The sequence below is a fragment of the Oratosquilla oratoria genome, chromosome 18 (assembly GCF_046742065.1).
Source record: "Oratosquilla oratoria isolate Oo_2021 chromosome 18, ASM4674206v1, whole genome shotgun sequence".
In the NCBI taxonomy this organism is placed as follows: Eukaryota; Metazoa; Arthropoda; class Malacostraca; order Stomatopoda; family Squillidae; genus Oratosquilla; species Oratosquilla oratoria.
Genome location: NC_134794.1, coordinates 24,394,683 through 24,417,905, shown reverse-complemented (window position 1 = coordinate 24,417,905; position 23,223 = coordinate 24,394,683). Strand labels below are relative to the sequence as shown.

Here is a 23,223-nt window from a genome sequence, read left to right as displayed (position 1 = left end):
TCTGTCCCATACAGTGCTGTCAGCACAACCACACCTTCATACAACCTTCTCTTAGTATTCATTCCCAAATGTCTATTTCTCATTACACTGTTTAATTCCCCAAGGCATTTACTTGCTTCTCAATCTACAATTTATCTCCACCTGCCACATGCAACCCCAAGTACCTAAAGCTATCCACTTCCTCCAGCCTCTCTCCTTTAATACTCAATTCCAAATTGCTGCCATCCTCTGCCCTTGTACATCTCACCACCTTACTTTTACCTACATTTACCTTCTACTTTCTCCTCTCGCATACCTTCCCAAACTCTAGCACTAACTCCCTTCATCCACCCTCTGATCCTACCACAAGTGCAGTGTTGTCAGCAAACAACAACTGGCTTACCTCCCATTTTCTCCATTTTCTTTAACCATCTCCTGTCCCCTGCCTGTTACCCTTGCATTTACCTCCCATACCACCCCATCCATGTACATATTGAACAGTCATGGCAACATGACACACCCCTGGTGCAGTCCCACCTTTACCTCAAACCACTCACTCTCTCCATTTCTAATTCTAAAGATAGGCCACATTAAATTCCCTGACTCAAAACCTCATTAGCTAAAAACATAGAAATGAAAATGAGACAGAAGGTGGCATAATACAAGTGCACAAAATATGAGAGATGGGGACAAAGGATATCTGATGATTTTAAGGGAATAAGGAACTTCTGAAAGCAGGTAAAAAAAATCAGAAAGCCAAAGGTGAAGTGCATGACAAAATTATAATACAAAGGAAAACACAAGGAAACTGAATATTACAACATAATTCATGATACATCCATGTTTCAAAACCAATACTTTAACTGCAATGCTAACAGACATAGCAGCAAAAAATAAAAATGTTAAATTAGTAGACAAATACACAAATTCAAAGGACCTACCGCTTAACAATTTTGCTTATATTAGCAGGAGCTAGTGTCCTACTCACTGGGGATTTGCCTGGAGAAGACTCAACATCTGAGAGGAAGAAAAAATTGTGTGGCTTCTAACTTCTAATCTTTCTTTTAGTATATACATATAGCCTTCAAGCAATATCTTTAATATCTAGCAGAGATTCAATCTATTCCTAAACTAAAAGATTACAAGCTATGTTAATCACTGATTATACAACCACAAACAAGTGTACTGAACTTCAAAGGAAGCTTTACTTAAAGAAGAAAGAGTTTTTTGTATATTTCTAAACTAAAACCATTATTTATAATAATGCCTAATATGAGGAGTTGAGAAAATTATGAAATTATTTGAAGATTGCAACTAACCTCCTCTGTGTTTATAACGTTCATCTTCTTCATCTGACCATGATCCTTGCTGATGCTCTGCCACAGATGAATCATAGTAGCCTCTTGCTGTAACATAACTAAGAACCAATGCTTGCACTGCCACACCGCCTGGTTTTTCAAGCATGACCTGATGGCAAAAATCCAACAAATGGTTTGAAAACGATTGCCTTAAGGAAAAAAAGATATACGAACATACGAACATTCTAATTTATTATCAATTAAGGTAGTACATACACACATATACCAAGGTTTTTTCCCCCTTACAAGGGTGGTAGCCAAAAAGGAAAAGGCATAAAATCAATCCCACCCATTCCATCCCTGAATACACTCCACACCCCTCCACCCTCCCTCTCATTTTAGCACCTCCTGGATGACGGGTCATCCCTGCACCTTGTCTACTGCCCTGGGTCAGAAGCAGTGTCGCAAGACACAGCACATCCACAGCAAGGCCGCTTCATTAAATCGGCGACCCCCCCCCCTCTCCGTCCCCCCATGCATAAAGGAGAAGACGGGGAGAAATCCCTTTGGGCTGCGTCAAAATTTGCTCACACATACTACCTCACCCCCCATCCCCCTGCCCATTCCACCTCATGCATCACAACATCATCCATATACAACCATTCTCCATTCACCCGTCTTCTGTCCTCTCCTGTCCTTCCTCAACAGACATTCCCCTCTTCCCCAAAGCCCCTTTCACCCCATCCATCCAACTCATCCTAGGACATCCTTTCATGTTCACTCCCCCCACATCTGCCTTCCATACTTCTTTTACTAGTCTTTCTTCACTCATTCTTTCCATGTGTCCAAACCATCCTAATACTCTTTCATCAACCCTATCTCCCAACCCCCTTTCCATCCCTGTTCTCCTCCTCACCTCCTCATTTCTCACTCTATCTAGCCTAGTAACCCCCATTATACTTCTTAGACACCTCATCTCAAACACATTCAAACTCCTTCTCTCTTCCTCTCTTATGTTCCATGTTTCTGCCCCATACAAATCACTCCTTCATATAGTCTCCTCTTAGCATCCATTCCCAAATGTCTATTCCTCATTACGCTTTTTAATCCACCAAGGCATTTACTAGCTTCTCTCAATCTACATTCTACCTCCACCTTCACTCCACCTTTTCCTGCCACATTTACACCCAAGTATCTAAAACTATCCACTTCCTCCAGTCGCTCTCCCTTAATCCTCACTTCCAGACTACTGCCACTTTCACCCGTTGTACATCTCATCACCTTACTTATACCCACATTTATCTTCAGCTTTCTTCTATCACACACTCTCCTAAACTCTGTCACCAACTTCCTCAATCCCTCCTCCGATCCTGCCACAAGCGCAGTGTCATCCGCAAACAACAGCTGGCTTACCTCCCACTTTTCTCCATTTTCTTTAACCATCTCCAATCCCTGACCCACTACCCTTGCATTTACCTCTTGCACTACCCCATCCATGTATAAGTTGAACAGCCAGGGCGACATAACGCATCCTTGACAAAGTCCCACCTTTACCTCGAACCACTCACTCTCTCCATTTCTAATCCTGACACAAGCTCTACTACTCTCATAAAAACTCTTGATAGCTCCTAGAAGCTTTCCTCCTATCCCGTATATCCGAAAAACCTCCCATAGTGCCTTTCTGTCTACCCTGTTGTAAGCCTTTTCCAGGTCCATAAAGGCCCAAAAACATCCTTCCCCTTTCCTATAGCTTTCTCACATATCTGTCTTACCACAAAGATCTGATCTACACAATCTCTACTCATCCTAAATCCACACTGTTCCTCACCAATTACTCCTTCTGTTCCTCTCCTAATCCTCTCAATCAAGATCCTCCCTAAGCCTTCCCAACTACACTTAACAAACTAATCCCTCTGAAACTACTACATTCACACTTGTCCCCTTTTCCCTTGTAAAGTGGAACTATACAGGCACTCCTCCAGTCCTCCGGCACTCTACCCTCTCTCCAGCAAACATTAAATAACCTCACCAGCCAGTCCACCATCACTGTATCTCCTTTTTTTAGACATTCTGCATGGCACCCATCCAGTCCAGGTGCCTTACCTGTTCTCATCATCTTAACAACTGCCTTCACTTCATCTTTCCTTATTTTCCTCACTCATCACGGTCATTTTCTTAGCATTTCCCGCTGCAGCTATCTTTCTCTCCCTATCCTCCTTCACATTTAGCAACTCCCTAAAATATTCTGCCCATCTTCCCCTTACTGCCTTCTCTTCCATTATCATCTCTCCATCTGCACCTTTTACCTTTTCTTCTCTACTTGAGAAGAGATTTGATCATTTTTCTATAAGTTTGAATGATATCCTTCCAAAATCTTTACCCCTTACTGTACACAGTCATTTGGGCACCCCATTCTTATTTAACCCTATCTATTTACACAGACTCACTCAACATGAGTGTTAGGTTCCTTAGCCTGTCGTGCAGGACGAAATTTGTGTTGAGTGAATAACAGGTCTTATGGGAAAAAATACATTAGGTACCCCGACCCTCTCCAGACACTGTCGCACAACACAACCCAGTGGGTTATTCAAATTGTGTTATTGTGAATCATAGTCATGTTTGGCAAATGCTGGGATATTTTACCTATTCATGTAAACATGATAGGGGTTACTAGGCTGGATAGAGTGACAAATGAGGAGGTGCGGAGGATAACAGGGGTGGAAAGGGAGTTGGGAGATAGGGTTGATGAAAGAGTATTAGGATGGTTTGGACACATGGAAAGAATGAGTGAAGAAAGACTAGTAAAAGGAGTATGGAAGGCAGATGTGGGAGTGAACATGAGGGGATGTCCTAGGATGAGATGGATGGATGGGGTGAAGGGGGCTTTGGGAAAGAGGGAATGTCTGTTGAGGAAGAACAGGAGAGGACAGAGGACAGGGGTGAATGGAGAATGGTTGTATATGGATGATGTTGTGATGCATGAGGTGGAATGGGTGGGGGGATGGGGGGTGAGGTAGTATATGTGAGCAAAATTTGATGCAGCCCAAAGGGCTTTCTCCCCGTCTTCTCCTTTTTTGCATGGGGGGACACGAAGAGGGGGGGGGTCGCCGATTTAATGAAGCGGCCTTGCTGTGGATGTGCTGTGTCTTGCGACACTGCTTCTGACTCAGGGCAGTGGGCAGTGGGCAGGGTGCAGGGATGACCCGTCATCCAGGAGGTGCTAAGATAAGAGGGAGGGTGGAGGGGAGTGGAGTGTATTTAGGGATGGAATGGATGGGAATGAGTTTATGCCTTTTCCTTTTTGGCTACCTCCCTTGTAAGGAGGAAAAAGCCTTGGTATATGTATGTATGTATGTATATATGTAAACATGAATTTCATGCACAGTGAAGTCATGTTGGGCGAGGTCTGATGGTATACCAAAGGCTTCTTCTCAGCCAAGACACCCATCCCACTCTCATCCATCACCCATTTGTTTAATTTTCATTTTAGCTCCTTGTGGATGAAAGCACAGCCAAAGCTGGTTTACCCTCGCTGCTTTGTTTACATCACCTAATGTACTGTATGGCACTGTTTGGGGGCAGAAACATGGAATTTAAGAGAAGCAGAGAGGAAAAGAGAGTTTAAATGTGTTTGTGATGAAATGTCTGAGAACTGTGGTAGAGATTACAAGGTTGGAGAGAGTGAGAAATAAGGTGAGGAGGAGAGTCGGAGTGGAAAAGGAGATGCCAGATAGGGTTGATGAAAAAATATTGGGATGGTCTGGACACATGGAAAGAATGAGTGAAGGAAGATTAGTTAAAAGAGGTGTGGAAGGTAGAGGTGGAGGGAGTAAATATACATCTCATCCTTGGTTGTCCCCTAAAGTTCCCTCTTTCCACTTCTGCCTTCCTCACAGACTTCACCAATCTTTCTTCACTCATTCTTTCCATGTGTCCAAACCATCCCAATACTAATTTGTCAGCCCTATCTGCCATCTTTTCCACTCCAGATCTCCTCTTTACCTCGTTTCTCATTCTATCCAACCTTGTAACCTCTACCTTACTTCTCAGACTTTCATCTCAAACACACTTAAACTTTTCCTCCCTGCTTGTCTTAAATTCCAAGTCTCTACACCATACAATGCTTTTGGCACAATCACTCCCTCATATAGTCTCCTCTTTGCATTCATTCCCAAATACCTATTTCTCATAACTTTTTTTTTATTCCCCCAAGGTATTTACTTGCTTCTCTCAGTCCATAATTTACTTCTGCTGCCATTCCTCCCTTACCTGCCATATGCAATCCCAAATACCTAAAGCTATCCTCTTCCTCCAGCCTCTTTCCTGTACAACTTATTTCCAACTTGCTATCATCATCTCCCCTTGTATATCTCATCATCTTACTTTTACCCACATTTACCTTTAAGTTTCTCCTATCCTATACTTTCCCAAACTCCATCACTCACTCCCTTAATCCCTCCTCTGAACCTACCACAAATGCAGTATCATCAGGAAACAACAACTGGCTCACCTTCCACTTTTCTCTATTTTCTTTAACCATCTCCAGTCCCCTGCCCATTACCCTCACCTTTAGCTCCTGCACCATCCCATCCATGTACACACTGAACAGCAGGTCCAACTTTATCTCAAACCACTCACTCTCTCCATTTTCAATTCTAACACAGGCTCTACTACTCTCATAAAAACTCTTGACTGCCCTTAACAGCTTTCCCCCTATCCTATATATATGCTAAACCTCCCACAGTGCCTTGATAGATGAGTAGATAGAGAGGACCAAGGAGAAATCCCTCTGGGCCACACCAGTTTCTTCTGCAGTGACTCAAACTCGTTAAAATGACAGTACCCAGTATAGGATCACAAGAAACAAGGTCAGAAGAAATGTTGACTAACCTGGAAAAGTCTTAAGGCTTGAATCTGGAGATGATGTGGCGGCATGGTACATCGGTTTAGTAAGTGCTGCCTTAGTGGAATGCTGCCATCAAGCTCTTCTGTGTCTTCACTTAGCCATGATACAACACCTAAGTAGACAATAGGTAACTTGATACTTTATATAAGTTCAACTTCTAAAAAAAAGTATAACCAGCTCTATTTATTTCAGAATGTTTGACTTCATGTACTACAAAATTACACAATGTGAGAAGTTATTCTACATTCACAACCACCTAAAATTTCCTTACAGTTAATCAAACGAGGAGCTGATATTGTGGAGACAATTTTTGTACAGATAGCAATATACAAAGAAACTGTCTCTTCATCTTCGTTTGTCAACCCACTCTGTAAAGCTCCTTCAAGAAAAACTTCTCGAATAGTGGAGCATATACTGGAGCCAAGCAAACTATCACAAGCCCCTAAAACCTGCAACATATTGTAAATTCCATCAAAAACATCTATGATAGTGTGATGGAGCAAACATAAGTTTTCATACAGTTATCAACTGAATCAGTACCTCATATTGATGCTATACATTATGAATGAAGGTCAACACTGGGGTGTTATTTTAGCCATATATCCTGTCACAACACAATTTACATTGCAATTAAGTACTTCATGCTTTTAGTGAGCTAGTCTTGTAAGTGATCTATAATTCTATGTAGTTCAATTCTTCTTCAATTTATATAACAAATAATCAGTGACAAGTATCCTGCAAGATGGATGGTGGAGAGAATAATTTTCCTGCTGCCCATTTTTAAACTGTCAACTCCCTCATCTCCATCTGGAGATGCAACTGGTCTGGAGAGATCTCTCAATCAACTTTCTGTATTTCCTTTACCTTTTCCCATAAGGAGAGTTGATCCCCTCCTGCTACTTTTAGATGATGACACAGAAACAATCACACACTAATACAACACAAACAACAATCCACTTTCATTCCACAGATATATGAAGGAGGGCCCAAGGACCAATGCCAACCACTGTAGGTCTGAGTTTCCAGTCAGTGAAACACAAGGTAACAGTGATTATTATTGTTACATATAAAAACTTCCTACTTAAATGCTTAGGCAACATGCTTCCAATTTTGGATAATACCAAATTTGACTAGCTACCAACCTTATCACAATAGACAAGCCAATGCAGCAATGATACAAGCTCCCTTTTTCCCGGAAAATCTCCATAATCTTCTTCACTGTCACTATCTCCATCTGTTCCCCTACAAAGAAATGCATGATCTTATTAATGTTCAAAAATATCTTAGCCACACTACTAAAAATGCTGAACAACTTAACAAAAAAGGAAAGTATGTATTATTTAACTTGATTATTTTGCCTCATACTGGGATATTGACTGTATGATGACATGAAGTCAGTACTTCTGGAACTGTTTTGAGGTGCTTATATTGACTTTGCTAGAGTAAACATTCCTACAAAATTTACCTATCTCTTCTCTGCTGTGTTGACAATGGCACATCTTCAACCAAAGCTGGTTCTGTTTCAGATGGAACTTGATCGAGTGCACTGTACAGTCTTGTTGCAATATACTGAGGCAACAGGGTATGCTGACATATCACTGCACTACTTCTTCTTTCCCTCACTCTTATCAAACTTAACAGACAATCATGAGCACTTTCTGAGATTCTAGTATCCTGTTTAAGAAAAGTATATGCAACAATACAACCTATTACTTGAAGTGATGTGAAAATACATATGCACAACACTAAGCAACTAGTGCTTCAAATATTGGAAGAGCAGACCCCCTCATTTTGTACACACTTACAGCACTATAACAAAGATTCAAAAGAGAATCAATAAGAGGAAATTTGGACTGTGTTTTCTCCATATCATCTCTGGGTACTTTGGCTTCACATGGAATGTCCTGAGGCACTTCCTTCTGATTGCTGGGGATGCTTTCTTTCCTGGTAACTGGCTGTGTTGGTGTAGGTGGACAACTGTCACTGGTATAACCACTACAAGCATCACTTTCCTCTGCATATGGCTGGTAAATGATATATTAATTACAAAATGTTACATTCAAAGAAATTGTATACTTAAATGCTTTCAGTATTCTGGATTTTTTCTAAGCAATTACCTGCAACCTGACAAGCATGGTGACTAGGTATGGGAGAAAATTATCTTTGCCCTTTTCACTCACATAACACACCTTTCACTTCTTCAGCCTTAACCATGATATGCAAGGAATGAGCATGAGATATTTTCAGTGATCCCATACTGAAGTATATAAGCTTACTCAACCATTTAATATGGCCTCTATTATAACACTTGCACACTGGAAGAGCTCTACCAACACATACTGACATAAAAGCTTAGGGAATCATAAGTGACCTACTTGTATGTAGAGGATTATGATAGTGTTGTCTTGCTGGATCTTCTCACAGAGTGTGGATAAAAATTCCATTTCCTCTGATTCATATGGAGATGCCTTCATTTCATTACTTGCACATACCATTGCCTGTGAAAAATTCTCTTTCACGTAACCATAAGAAAAAGCCATACCATTGCCTGTGAAAAATTCTCAAAAAAGGTGACAAAAAGAAACCAAATAACTATAGGCCTATAAGTTTGACTTCAATCGTAGGAAAAATAATGGAAACTATCATCAGAGATGCTATCGAACATCATTTAGAAAGTAATCGTTTGATAAATGATAGCCAGCATGGTTTCAGACGAAAACGTTCTTGCGTGACTAACTTACTCGAATTCTACAACACAGTTATCTCGAATTATGACAAAAGAAACAATATAGATTTAATATATCTAGACTTTGCAAAAGCTTTTGATACCGTCCCACACGAAAGACTACTTACTAAACTAGCTTTGCATGGAATAAGTGGTAGCCTATTAGGTTGGACTAGTAATTGGTTGAATGGTCGAAAACAGAGAGTTGTTTTAAATGGAAAAACTTCTGGATGGAAAAGTGTTGCAAGTGGAGTTCCTCAGGGTTCCGTTCTTGGGCCACTTCTATTCATAGTATATATAAATGATATAGACCATGGACTAAAATCTACTGTTTCCAAATTTGCTGATGATACAAAACTGTGCGGAGTGGCAAATGATCACTCAAACCAATTAGATATTCAAGAAGATTTAGATCAATTACAGCAATGGTCTGAAAAGTGGCTAATGAAATATAACACAAGTAAATGCAAGGTAATGCACATAGGTAAAAATAACAGTAAGTACGATTACAAGTTATTTGGAAATTCGTTAACAAAAGTGGATAGTGAAAAAGATCTCGGCGTAATTATCAGTAACGACCTCAAATCATCCAAGCAATGTATTTCAGCCTCTGAGAAAGCAAATAAGATTCTGGGACTGATTGCGCGATCTTTTGATTTCAAAAGTCCATCACTCATTAACAAGCTATATAAATCGTTAGTTCGTCCACATTTGGAATATGCTGTTTCCGTATGGTCACCGAATCTCATTAAAGACATTGACAGACTGGAAAAAGTACAACGGCGAGCCACAAAACTGATTCCAAATATAAAAAATAAATCATACGAAAGTCGACTAAAGCACATGAATCTGTTTTCCCTAAAAAAGCGTAGACTCAGAGGTGACTTGATACAGGTCTTTAAGATTTTAAAGGGAATTGACATCAAAAGTGACAAAATTTTCACATTGAATGAGAATCAGACAAGAAACAATGGTCTCAAACTGTCCGGAAATAGATTCAATTTGGAAGTAGGTAGAAACAACTTTGCCAACCGTGTAGTTAATGAATGGAATAAACTTCCTGCACAGGTAGTACAATGTAGTTCAGTTCAAAGCTTTAAGAATCATTTATATAAATACTTAAGTAAGATGCTGTAATGATTATAATTTATCTTATATTATTTGTTTTTGTTTTATCATTTGTCTGTCTGATTTTAATTTATTATTAGTTATATGTTAATTTATCATTTAGTATTTACCTGTTTGTTTATCATTTTAACTATACCTATGCATTTATTTATGTATTTTATTTGTTATTTACATTATTATAGTTTTTATTTATTATTTTATTACTGATTTTTTTTTTTTTTTCTTGGCATCCGACCTAGATATGGATCAAAAGGTCTCCTGTCGGCATGCTCCGCCTTTGTAATCCTTTGTAAGTAACCATAAGAAAAAGCCAACAAGTTAATATCCATTAAGTCAACATACAGAAGAAAGCAAAGCCTTCAACCTTTCTATATCCTTGATTTCCAATTATCATATTTAGATCTGGACTCATATATTGTTTAAGCTTAGGCTATATCACTTGCTATGCTATTCCAAGTATTTATGGAAAACTGTACTTCTTCACATCCTTTAGACATGTGGTCTTTCTTAATTTGCTCTCATGACCTCTTAAAGCCCTCCCACCAAATCAAGAGATCTCTTCTTTAGTGACCTGAATGCTGTAATCGTATCATCTCTCTCTCTTTGATCTTTCAAAGTTGCCAGAACCAGTATTATTGGTCTTTATATGGTTTATCTGCCAGGCTGGGGACCAGTTTGGTTCCTGTCCTTTGTATTCTCTTGATCTCTGTGTAGGAACAATACTACTGACCCATGTTCCAGTCTTGGATATTTCAGGGTTTCAATGAGTTTTTTCATCATATCTTTATCCATATAGTGAAATTCCACCTTGATTTTCTGCAGTAGTCTGTATGTCTCTCCCACAATCTTGCCTATCTATCAGATGACAGATTATATTTTATCAACTCTCCCAAGTCTTTCTCTTCTTTTGCTTTTGTAATGGGTTCACTTCCCAAGGAAGAGCTTAAGGGTGGTCTTTTGCTAATATTGCCCATTTCCATTACTTTGCATTTTTTGGTATTGAACTTCATTTCCCATTCTTGGCTTCATGCAAAAATAGTGTCTCGATCTTTTTGCAACAATCCATCATCTTTATTTTCCACTCTTCTCATGATTTTTGAGTCATCTGCAAACATGTTGGTATAGCTTGTTTTCCTTCCATAATGTCATTGACATAGACAAGAAACATTAGTGGTGCAAGCACTGAACCTTAAGGTACTACACTCATTACTGCTCTCCATCTTGACATCTTTATTCTTTATTACTGTCCTCATGTATCTTTCCTTCAAAAAACCTTTCATCCATTCTAGTAGTTTGCCTCTCAGTCCTCCAACATGCTCCAATTTCTACATAAGTCAACTGTGAGGTGCTTTATCAAATGCCTTCTCTAGGTCAAGGTACACACAGTCCACCCACCCCTCTATATTTTGCAGTACATTAGTCACTCTCAAGTAAAAGCTTAAAACGTTCGACACCCACAACCTTCCAGATCTGAAGCCAAACTGTGTGTCTGTCAGAATGTTCATCTTTTCAAGATATTTGTTCCATCAATCTTTCACATAATTTCACTATTGTGCTGGTCAGTAATACTGGCCTATAATTTAGTGGTGTCTCCTTATTTCCACCTTTGTGAACTGGCACCACATTTGCCCTTTTCCAATTAAGTGGCACAATACCTTCTTTCAATGAGCATGTAATAAGAGTGTGGATCTTGTCCACTAGCTGTTCCCTACATTCTTTAAGAATAAAATCTGAGATCCCAGAAGATTGAGCACTTCCTTCACTCTACATTTATATCTGCTATACCTGTGTGTGTGCATATATAAATAAACTTACCTGAATAGGTTTATGAATTGATGCTTGGTGAAGATGGGAGTGATGAAGGTGATTCAAAACACATGTCAGGAACACGTAGACATGCTGCCTTATACCAAGAGGACGATCTGCATGAGCATAACGCACCAACGTTGGCAAAACCTTTCCTTGTACTACAAACTCCAAACATGGACTTAGTGGGCCACCTGCTATTCTTAAATTCTCTTCTGCTACAAGGACCTGGTAGTGATACAAAAATAGAGTACATTATTTAAATCTCCCCATCTGGGGTATTGGCTGCTTGTTATTGTGGTAAAGTAGCATGCAGTTGATACTTTAGGGTCTATATGAGGCACCCCTACGGAACAGAGCCACACATCATTTTGTCTATGATAGAGGAAAACTCTGTTCATAGAGAAATGATGACACTTATACTATACTACGGCTGTCCCTCCGTTATGCTGTCCCCCAACCCCTTGCTGCTCTCCTGTACCATTTCTCTGAGTATTCATTTTCTGTGGTGGGGGAATTCCCTGTGGTGGGGGAAAAGAATACTGCCACCAAGTATTCCCACTTGGATCGTAAAAGACAAGAAAAAAGGGATGGGGATTGGGACTAGGCATCCTTCTCCCTGTAGCCCCATAGGGGACATTCCTAAAAGAAAAAGCAAAGGCATAAGAGGGTCTAGGAGATTTCCGACCAGCACCCTAAGGTTTGGGTCATTTAATGTGCGTGGATGTGGTACAGATGAGAGTAAAAGGGAAGAGATAGGTAGTATGTTTGTGAGAAGAAAGATGGATGTGTTGGCTTTGAGTGAAACTAAGTTGAAAGGGAAGGGTGAGTGTAAGTTTGGTTGTGTAAGTGGGAGGTTATCAGGAGTGATGAGAGGGCGAGGGAGGGAAGGGGTGGCTATTCTAGTAAGCGAAGATATAGGTAAACATGTAGGGGAGTGGAAGGAGGTTTCCTCAAGGATAATGTGGATGAAGGTGAAACTGGGAAAGGAGGTGTGGGTCTTTGTAAGTGCATATGGGCCTGGCAGTGAGAAGAGTGTAGAAGAAAGGGAGGCCTTTTGGATAGATTTAAATGAGTGCATAGAGGACTTAGGGAGAAATGTCAATGTAATAGTACTGGGAGACCTTAATGCTAGGGTAGGAAATGGTCCAATTGATGGAGTGGTTGGGAAATGTGGAGTTCCAGGAAAGAATTGTAGTGGAGAGTTGATGGTGGAAATGTGTCTAGAAAGAGAGTTGATGATAGCAAATACAGTGTTTTGGAAGAAAGTCAAGCACAAGTACACATGGGACAGGGTGGTGGATGGAAGGGTGGTAGATAGAGTGTTAATGGATTACGTAGTGGTGAATAGGATTATGATAGGAAGAGTTAAGGATGTACATGTGCTAAGGGGAGAGGGTGGGGGAATATCAGATAATTTTTTGGTGGAAGGTAAGTTGAGAGTGGAGGATAGATGGAGAAAGAGGAAAGGGACAAAAGGTAGGGAGGTTCTTAGAGTGAACTCTTTGAATGAGAAGGAAAAGGAGAAGGAGTACAAGAAGAAGCTGAAGGAAGAGTGGGAGGGAGTGAAGGATAGAGTAGAGCTAGGTGTGGAGGAAGAATGGGGATGGTTCAAGGAGGGAGTCACAAAGTGTGCAAGGATGGTGTGTGGAACAAGAAGGACAGGAGGAAATAGAAGAAAGGGTAGTGAATGGTGGGATGAGGAAACAAAGAAGGTTGTAGAAGAGAAGAAGCGAGCTTTCACAGATTGGTTACAAAATAGGACGAGGGAGTCATATGAGAGGTACAAAGAAATAAAAGAGAAGTAAAGCAAAAGGTAAAGGAGGCAAAGAGGAGTGCAGATGTGAAATGGGGTAAGAGTATGACAGAAAATTTTGAAAGTAATAAAAAGATGTTTTGGAAAGAAATTAAGAGAGGACGAGGAGGTGAATCAAGTAGAGAAGAAAAGGTAAAAGGTGCAGATGGAGAGATGGTAATGGAAGAGAAGGCAGTAAGGGGAAGATGGGCAGAATATTTTAGGGAGTTGCTAAATGTGAAGGAGGATAGGGAGGGAAACATAGGTGCAGTGGGAAATGCTAAGAAAATGACCGTGATGAGTGAGGAAAATGGAGGAGAAATAAGGGAGGATGAAGTGAAGGCAGTTGTTAAGATGATGAGAGCAGGTAAGGCACCTGGTCTGGATGGGTGCCATGCAGAATGTCTAAAAAAAGGAGGTACAGTGATGGTGGACTGGCTGGTGAGGTTATTTAATGTTTGCTGGAGAGAGGGTAGAGTGCCGGAGGACTGGAGGAGTGCCTGTATAGTTCCACTTTACAAGGGAAAAGGGGACAAGTGTGAATGTAGTAGTTTCAGAGGGATTAGGTTGTTGAGTGTAGTTGGGAAGGCTTATGGGAGGATCTTGATTGAGAGGATTAGGAGAGGAAGAGAGGGGGTAATTGGTGAGGAACAGTGTTGATTTAGGATGGGTAGAGGTTCTGTAGATCAGATCTTTGTGGTAAGACAGATATGTGAGAAAGCTATAGGAAAGGGGAAGGATGTTTTTGGGCTTTTATGGCTCTGGAAAAGGCTTACGATAGGGTAGACAGAAAGGCACTGTGGGAGGTTATGCAGATATACAGGATAGGAGGAAAGCTTCTAGGAGCTATCAAGAGTTTTTACGAGAGTAGTAGAGCTTGTGTCAGGATTAGAAATGGAAAGAGTGAGTGGTTCGAGGTAAAGGTGGGACTTTGTCAAGGATGCAATATGTCGCCCTGGCTGTTCAACTTATACATGGATGGGGTAGTGCGAGAGGTAAATGCAAGGGTAGTGGGTCAGGGATTGGAGATGGTTAAAGAAAATGGAGAAAAGTGGGAGGTGAGCCAGCTGTTGTTTGCAGACGACACTGCGCTTGTGGCAGGATCGGAGGAGGGATTGAGGAAGTTGGTGACAGTGTTTGGGAGAGTGTGTGATAGAAGAAAGCTGAAGATAAATGTGGGTAAAAGTAAGGTGATGAGATGTACAAGGGGTGAAAGTGGCAGTAGACTGGAAGTGAGCATTAAGGGAGAGCGACTGGAGGAAGTGGATAGTTTTAGATACTTGGGTGCAAATGTGACAGGAAAAGGTGGAGTGAAGGTGGAGGTAGAATGTAGATTGAGAGAAACGAGTAAATACCTTGGTGGATTAAAGAGTGTAATGAGGAATAGACATTTGGGAATGGATGCTAAGAGGAGACTGTATGAAGGAGTGATTGTGCCAACAGCACTGTGTGGGGCAGAAACATGGAACATAAGAGAGGAAGAGAGAAGGAGTTTGAATGTGTTTGAGATGAGGTGTCTGAGAAGTACGATGGGGGTTACTAGGCTAGAGTGAGAAATGAGGTGAGGAGGAGAACAGGGGTGGAAAGGGGGTTGGGAGATTGGGTTGATGAAAGAGTATTAGGATGGTTTGGACACATGGAAAGAATGAGTGAAGAAAGACTAGTAAAAGAGGTATGGAAGGCAGATGTGGAGGGAGTGAACATGAGGGGACGTCCTAGGATGAGGTGGATGGATGGGGTGAAAGGGGCTTTGGGGAAGAGGGGAATGTCTGTTGAGGAAGGACGGGAGAGGACAGAAGACAGGGGTGAATGGAGAATGGTTGTATATGGATGATGTTATGATGCATGAGGTGGAATGGGCGGGGGGATGGGGGGTAAGGTAGTATGTGTGAGCAAAATTTGATGCAGCCCGAAGGGATTTCTCCCCGTCTTCTGCTTTTCTGCATGGGGGGATGGAGAGGGGGGTCGCCGATTTAATGAAGCGGCCTTGCTGTGGATGTGCTGTGTCTTGCAACACTGCTTCTTACCCAGGGCAGTGGACAAGGTGCAGGGATGACCCGTCATCCAGGAGGTGCTAAGATAAGAGGGAAGGTGGAGGGGTGTGGAGTGTATTCAGGGATGGAATGGGTGGGAATATTTTTATGCCTTTTCCTTTTTGGCTACCTCCCTTGTAAGGGGGAAAAAGCCTGGGTATATGTATGTATGCATTTAAATCTAAGCGATGGTACAGCAATACAACATCACTTATGCACAAAGTGAAAAAGTGGACAAAAAGTAATGCTTTCATGGAGTTTGAGCATGTTACCAAATTGATGGGTTTCTTAATCCAATTTTAGCCCCAGCTCAATTTAGTTGCTGCCATAAGTTTCAATGTACAGATACCTGCATTTCCTCAGTCTCTTCCATGAATCTTTCTAAAAAGAAACACTAGATAGTTGTTCACTGTTACTATACTTGTGTTTTGTATGAGTAAGGGATCAGTTTCTGTTGACAGCTCTCCTTAAGTGATAATTTGATACAAAAATAGTGAAAGTTGATAAAAAAAAAAATACACACATATATACATATACCAAGCCTTTTCCGCCTTACAAGGGAGGTAGCCAAAAACGAAAAAGGCATAAAATCATTCCCACCCATTCCATCCCTGAATACACTCCACACCCCTCCACCCTCCCTCTTATCTTAGCACCTCCTGGATGACGGGTCATCCCTGCACCTTGTCCACTGCCCTGGGTCAGAAGCAGTGTTGCAAGACACAACACATCCACAGCTGGCCGCTTCATTAAATCGGCGACCCTCCCCTCTCTGTCCCCCTATGCATAAAGGAGACGACGGGGAGAAATCCCTTCGGGCTGTGTCAAAATTTGCTCACACATACTACCTTACCCCCCATTCCACCTCATGCAATCACAACATCATCCATATACAACCATTCTCCATTCACCCGTCTTCTGTCCTCTCCCGTCCTTCCTCAACAGACATTCTCCTTTTCCCCAAAGCCCCCTTCAACTCATCCATCCACCTAATCCTAGGACGTCCCTTCATGTTCACTCCCTCCACATCTGCCTTCCATACCTCTTTTACTAGTCTTTCTTCACTCATTCTTTCCATGTGTCCAAACCATCCTAATACTCTTTCATCAACCCTATCTCCTCACCTCCTCATTTCTCACTCTATCTAGCCTAGTAACCCCCATCATACTTCTCAGACACCTCATCTCAAACACATTCAAACTCCTTCTCTCTTCCTCTCTTATGTTCCATGTTTCTGCCCCATACAGTGCTGTTGGCACAATCACTCCTTCATACAGTCTCCTCTTAGCATCCATTCCCAAATGTCTATTCATCATTACACTTTTTAATCCACCAAGGCATTTACTCACTTCTCTCAATCTACATTCTACCTCCACCTTCACTCCACCTTTTCCTGTCACATTTGCACCCAAGTATCTAAAACTATCCATTTCCTCCAGTCGCTCTCCCTTAATGCTCATGTCCAGACTACTGCCACTTTCACCCCTTGTACATCTTATCACCTTACTTTTATCCATATTTATCTTCAGCTTTCTTCTATCACACACTCTCCTAAACTCTGTCACCAACTTCCTCAATACCTCCTTCGATCCTGCCACAAGCGCAGTGTCGTCCGCAAACAACAGCTGGCTCACCTCCCACTTTTCCCCATTTTCTTTAACCATCTCCAATCCCTGACCCACTACCCTTGCATTTACCTCTCGCACTACCCCATCCATGTATAAGTTGAACAGCCAGGGCGACATAACGCATCCTTGAAGTCCCACCTTTACCTCGAACCACTCACTCTCTCCATTTCTAATCCTGACACAAGCTCTACTACTCTCATAAAAACTCTTGACAGCTCCTAGAAGCTTTCCTCCTATCCCGTATATCCGCAAAACCTCCCACAGTGCCTTTCTGTCTACCCTGTCATAAGCCTTTTCCAGGTCCATAAAGGCCCAAAAACATCCTTCCCCTTTCCTATAGCTTTCTCACATATCTGTCTTACCACAAAGATCTGATCTACACAACCTATACCTGTCCTAAATCAACACTGTTCCTCACTAATTACTCCCTCTCTTCCTCTCCTAATCCTCTCAATCAAGATCCTCCCATAAATCTTCCCAACTACACTTAACAAACTAATCCCTCTGAAACTACTACATTTACACTTGTTCCCTTTTCCCTTGTAAAGTGGAACTATACAGGCACTCCTCCAGTCCTCCAGCACTCTACCCTCTCTCCAGCAAACATTAAATAACCTCACCAGCCAGTCCATCATCACTGTACCTCCTTTTTTTAGACATTCTGCATGGCACCCATCCAGACAAGGTGCCTTACCTGCTCTCATCATCTTAACAACTGCCTTCACTTCATCCTCCCTTATTTCTCCTCCATTTTCCTCACTCATCACGGTCATTTTCTTAGCATTTCCCACTGTAGCTATCTTTCCCTCCCTATCCTCCTTCACATTTAGCAACTCCCTAAAATACTCTGTCCACCTTCCTCTCACTGCCTTCTCTTCCATTCTCATCTCCTCATCTGCACCTTTTACCTTTTCTTCTCTTAATTTCTTTCCAAAACATCTTTTTATTACTTTAAAAAATTTCTGTCATACTCTTACCCCATTTCACATCTGCTCTCCTCTTTGCCTCCTTTACCTTTTGCTTTACTTCTCTTTTATTTCTTTGTACCTCTCATATGACTCCCTCGTCCTATTTTGTAACCAATCTGTGAAAGCTCGCTTCTTCTCTTCTACAACCTTCTTTGTTTCCTCATCCCACCGTTCACTACCCTTCCTTCTATTTCCTCCTGTCATTCTTGTTCCACACACCATCATTGCGCACTTTGTGACTCCCTCCTTGAACCATCCCCATTCTTCCTCCACACCTAGCTATCCTTCACTCCCTCCCACTCTTCCTTCAGCTTCTTCTTGTACTCCTTCTCCTTTTCCTTCTCATTCAAAGAGTTCACTCTAAGAACCTCCCTACCTTTTGTCCCTTTCCTCTTTCTCCATCTATCCTCCACTCTCAACTTACCTTCCACCAAAAAATGATCTGATATTCCCCCACCCTCTCCCCTTAGCACATGAACATCCTTAACTCTTCCTATCATAATCCTATTTACCACTACATAGTCCATTAATGCTCTATCTACCACCCTTCCCTCCACCACCCTCTCCCATGTATACTTATGGTTGACTTTCTTCCAAAACATTGTATTTGCTATCATCAACTCTCTTTCTAGACACATTTCCACCATCAACTCTCCACTACAATTCTTTCCTGGAACTCCACATTTCCCAACCACTCCATCAATTGGATCATTTCCTACCCAAGCATTAAGGTCTCCCAGTACTATTACATTGATATTACTCCCTAAATCCTCTATGGACTCATTTAAATCTATCCAAAAGGCCTCCCTTTCTTCTACGCTCTTTTCACTGCCAGGCCCATATGCACTTACAAAAACCCACACCTCCTTTCCCAGTTTCACCTTCATCCACATTATCCTTGAGGAAACCTCTTTCCACTCCACTACACGTTTACCTATCTCTTCACTTACTAGTATAGCCACCCCTTCCCTCCCTCGCCCTCTCTTCACTCCTGATAACCTCCCACTTACACTCACCCTTCCCTTTCAACTTAGTTTCACTCAAAGCCAACACATCCATCTTTCTTCTCACAAACATACTACCTATCTCTTCCCTTTTACTCTCATCTGTACTACATCCACACACATTAAAAGACCCTAACCTTAGGGTGCTGGTTGGGAAACTCCCAGACCCTCTTATGCCTTTGCTTTTCTTTTAGGAATGTCCCCTGTGGGGCTACAAGGAGAAGGATGCCTAGTCCCAATCCCTGTCCCTTTCTTCTTGCCTTTTACGATCCAAGTGTAATTACTTGGTGGCAGTATTCTTTTCCCCCACCACAATAATAATAATAGATACATGAACAAAAATCTATCTATACAGTACATCAAAGGCTTTTCCCCCTCTACAAGGGAAGTAGCCATGTCAAATGACACATACCTACACCTACCCATTCCACTCCCATCCACCACCCTTTCTTCCCTTTCATCTTAGCTCCTCATGGATGATGGGTCATCCCTGCATCCTGCCCACTGCCCTGAATCAGAAGCAATGTAGCAAGACAGTACATCCACAGTAAGGCTGGCTCACTTAATCAGTGACCCCCACCCTCTGTGTCAAGCAGAAAAATATAGAAATCCCTTCAGGCTGCATCAAAATATCATTCACACATAACCAGTCCCTATACACCCCCAATCCTCCAACCCTTCCCTTCCTTGCATCACAGTATCATCTATACACATTCTCCACTCACCCCTATCTCCTGCCTTCTTTGCTAACAAACATTCCCCTCTTGATCTTTAACACAGTCTGCAAGTCCTGAGTATTACATCTTTGTCCTGCAGGATTACATTGTGAAAATGCCCATCACTGCTCCCGCATAATTCCTGTTACAACACACTACGGTAATCTCTTGTATATCTTACTAACACCAAACAATTTAATTTAGCTGTGGCAGATTCATACACTAAGAACAAAAAAAAGACTACCTCACTTAGCCCTTTTGATTTGATGATACTTTATTGTAATGGTGACATATTTCTTGTGTTTTGTATGTACATATTTCCAGTATTGTTTATTTATTAATATATATATATTTATTATTGTATATTTCTGTGAGCATTTTTTTTTTGTAATTGCAAATGCGATTCATGTATGCTTTTTTGTGCCAACTCATGGTTTGGCGTGGCTCAGTATTGTTACGGCCTCTGAAGTGTACGCACATCTGTCCGTGCTTTGATAAATTTACTTTTATAATTTACGGTGTGAGCATCATTAACCGCCACCCTATACATTTTGATGGCAGCGAAAAAAAAAAAGTTGTGTGAACTGTGTAAAGTGCTATGTACTTCATATTTCAATCGCACTTAGTCTTCCAAACTCAATTTGAGTTTTGCAACGTTGAGAACTTTGGGAGCCGGCCGGCATTTTGCGCGTGTATTTTTTTTTTTTTTTCCATTCTAGTTTTCTAGGATTACAGGATTTAATAACTTTTAGGAAGTGATGGTGCTAACGAACAGTGTATTGGCACGGTCCGCCACGTGATTTTATTAAGAGACGCATGCTTCGTGTTCTGGCTTCGTTTGAACTTTTGTTTATCGTCATCGTCTTCAGCATTGGTGGAACACTTGCCTATGGTTACTGTTAGTGGTGGGCAGCTACCGGTAAAGTTACCGGTTTTATCGGTAACAGCCTTGACGGTAGCTTACCGGCAATAATTCTGCTACCGTTAAGGTTCCGTTAACCGATAAGCTATACCAAACACTCGTGGAGCGGTAAGCACGTCTCGGCTTGGTGGTACTGAGTGACGGTAGTGGTGGGCAGCTACCGGTAGTTACGGGTTTTATCGGTAACAACCTTGACGGTAGCTTACCAGCAAAAAATCTGCTACCGTTTAGGCTCCGTTAACCGATAAGCTATCCCATAATACTCAGAGAGCGGTAAGCACGTTTCGGCTTGGTGGTACTGAGTGACAGTACTGACGGCCCTACGCAGGATGAAAATTAACAGGAACGTATTCAACGTGCTAGATCGTCCTGCTCCCTTCTCGGCCCACAGATGCACAGTACGAAATGTACGTATTCGAATATGAAAATTAACAGACGTGCTAGATCGTTTTGTTCGCATCTCGGCCCGCAGAGGTTCAGTGCAAAATGTACGTACAGTATTCGATTAGTCTGCCTATGTGATCTAGAAATGAAGAGGTGGTCAAACTACTCGAAAACTTTTCAGTCTGCCTGGTTAAAGGATCCCCTGTTTAAAAAATGGTTAGCGGAAGTGAAAGAGGATGGAAATAAGGCACGTTGTAAAGTTTGTAGAACGGACATGAAAGCTCACAGAACGGGGAGATTGGAGAGACACTGTTTCCACACTTATCAGATCTTCATATTTAACTTTATATTTAATGTTTATTAATATATGCATATTTACATAAATGTACGCAGTTGCTCATGAAAGACACCATCTGCATGTTACAATCTATTTGTACTGTACTTGTATTGGAGTTAATCACAAACAAGTTCACAAATACACTTATCAGACACGCACGAGTGATGACTGACAAGGATATATATATAAGCTATGGGTTGGGGCAGGGAATACAGTATACCACAACAGACTCACGGAAAGCAGAGACAAGAATAAGCGGGCAGAGACGATCAAAGATTCTGGTGGATTAACACTGTGCCCATTGAAGTGGCCTCTACGACGCAAGGTAACGTGTTATTCAAAAATCATATTTTGTTAGTGATACGCATGTAATTATTATTCGCGTAGTCTTAAGTAACTAATATTTGCGAGCCTTACCATTGGTGGAGGTGGCGCGCGCTGGCGATTCCGGTGGGCATGTATCCAAATGGATACACAGAATAAAAAATTAAAATAAAATATATGCGTGTGTTTTTTGTCCATTTAAAGGTACTATAACATAAATATAGGGATCGTAGAGTCCTGCTAATACAAAATTAACGTAATTCCAATATAAAAAATGACAACTATGAACAATTGAAAAAAACTTTGACAGAAATTCAAAGGGTTGAGATTATGTGTTCATGAGCCTAATATAAGAGGAACTTGGTAAAAAAAAACATTATGAAAATGACCTACATATGTCAATTCATCTCACAAAACCTTTAAAACCTCAATTGTACAAAAAGACTTTGTCCTGACTAAATGAAAAATGGGTGATTTTGGAAATGAATTTTTGTGTAATGTGTAAAAATGATGCATGTAATTATTTTTCTTTTATGAAATTGTGTTTCTATGTGAAAAATATATTCTTTGTATGAAATTGCACTTACATAGAGACGGAAGTGGAGTGTGAGAGGGGGAGGGGGGATTGGTGCGTAGGCCTATGCACTGAGGGAGAGGAGGTAATGCTGTGACCTTACACGCACCCCCTCACACGAGAGTTGGAGTAACGACTCGGAGAGCAGGATTTTTATAGTGAAGTTACAAAACTTGAGTTGTGACTACACACCATAGTAGGATGAAATTTGTTTAGATTTAAGTCATAAAGGCGACTCGAACTTGGGACGTCACTACTACCTCACGAGTCTTTTACCGGTAAATTACCGGTAATTCCGGTAACGGCATTGTTGTTTACCGGTAATTCCGGTATTGAAATTAGCGGTATTTGCCCAGCACTAGTTACTGTGTTTATGACAATTAACTTGGAGACTGGATGAGGACGGATTACTGTTCAGGCCTAGACTGATTGAAGAATTGTCCTGCGTGATAGCTGATTTCACTTCGCCTCTGACTGGGTATTTTGAATTGTTTCACAATATTTTGTGCATATATATATATATTTTCCTGTAGTAAGCATTTCAGTAATCTTCTTTTGAGATTTTGTGATAAATTTTTGTATAAATTTCATATATTCATAGCCGGGCATGTTGTCTTGGCTGCCATGTTTGTTTCCTCCATGACGTCATTTCATTGACAGTCACGTTTTCTTTGGTTTGTAAGAAAACTGGTGTTA

At 41.2% G+C, this 23,223-nt stretch overlaps 1 protein-coding gene across 4 annotated transcripts in view; it reads right to left on the bottom strand.

The window, feature by feature from the left end:
* LOC143035123 (FHF complex subunit HOOK interacting protein 2A-like) overlaps nucleotides 1-23,223 on the bottom strand; it is a 144,018-nt gene that overhangs the window by 14,218 nt on the left and 106,577 nt on the right. For 3 of the 4 annotated variants that reach the window (XM_076201714.1, XM_076201716.1, XM_076201715.1), the window contains 9 exons: nucleotides 11,852-12,070; nucleotides 8,559-8,681; nucleotides 7,989-8,207; nucleotides 7,649-7,857; nucleotides 7,326-7,425; nucleotides 6,455-6,632; nucleotides 6,168-6,295; nucleotides 1,299-1,446; nucleotides 921-996 (listed from right to left, as the gene is read on the bottom strand). In XM_076201714.1, coding sequence (XP_076057829.1) covers nucleotides 921-996; nucleotides 1,299-1,446; nucleotides 6,168-6,295; nucleotides 6,455-6,632; nucleotides 7,326-7,425; nucleotides 7,649-7,857; nucleotides 7,989-8,207; nucleotides 8,559-8,681; nucleotides 11,852-12,070 — 1,400 coding nt within the window. The remainder of the gene's footprint in view (nucleotides 1-920; nucleotides 997-1,298; nucleotides 1,447-6,167; nucleotides 6,296-6,454; nucleotides 6,633-7,325; nucleotides 7,426-7,648; nucleotides 7,858-7,988; nucleotides 8,208-8,558; nucleotides 8,682-11,851; nucleotides 12,071-23,223) is intronic. The other variant, XM_076201717.1, reaches the window with a different exon arrangement.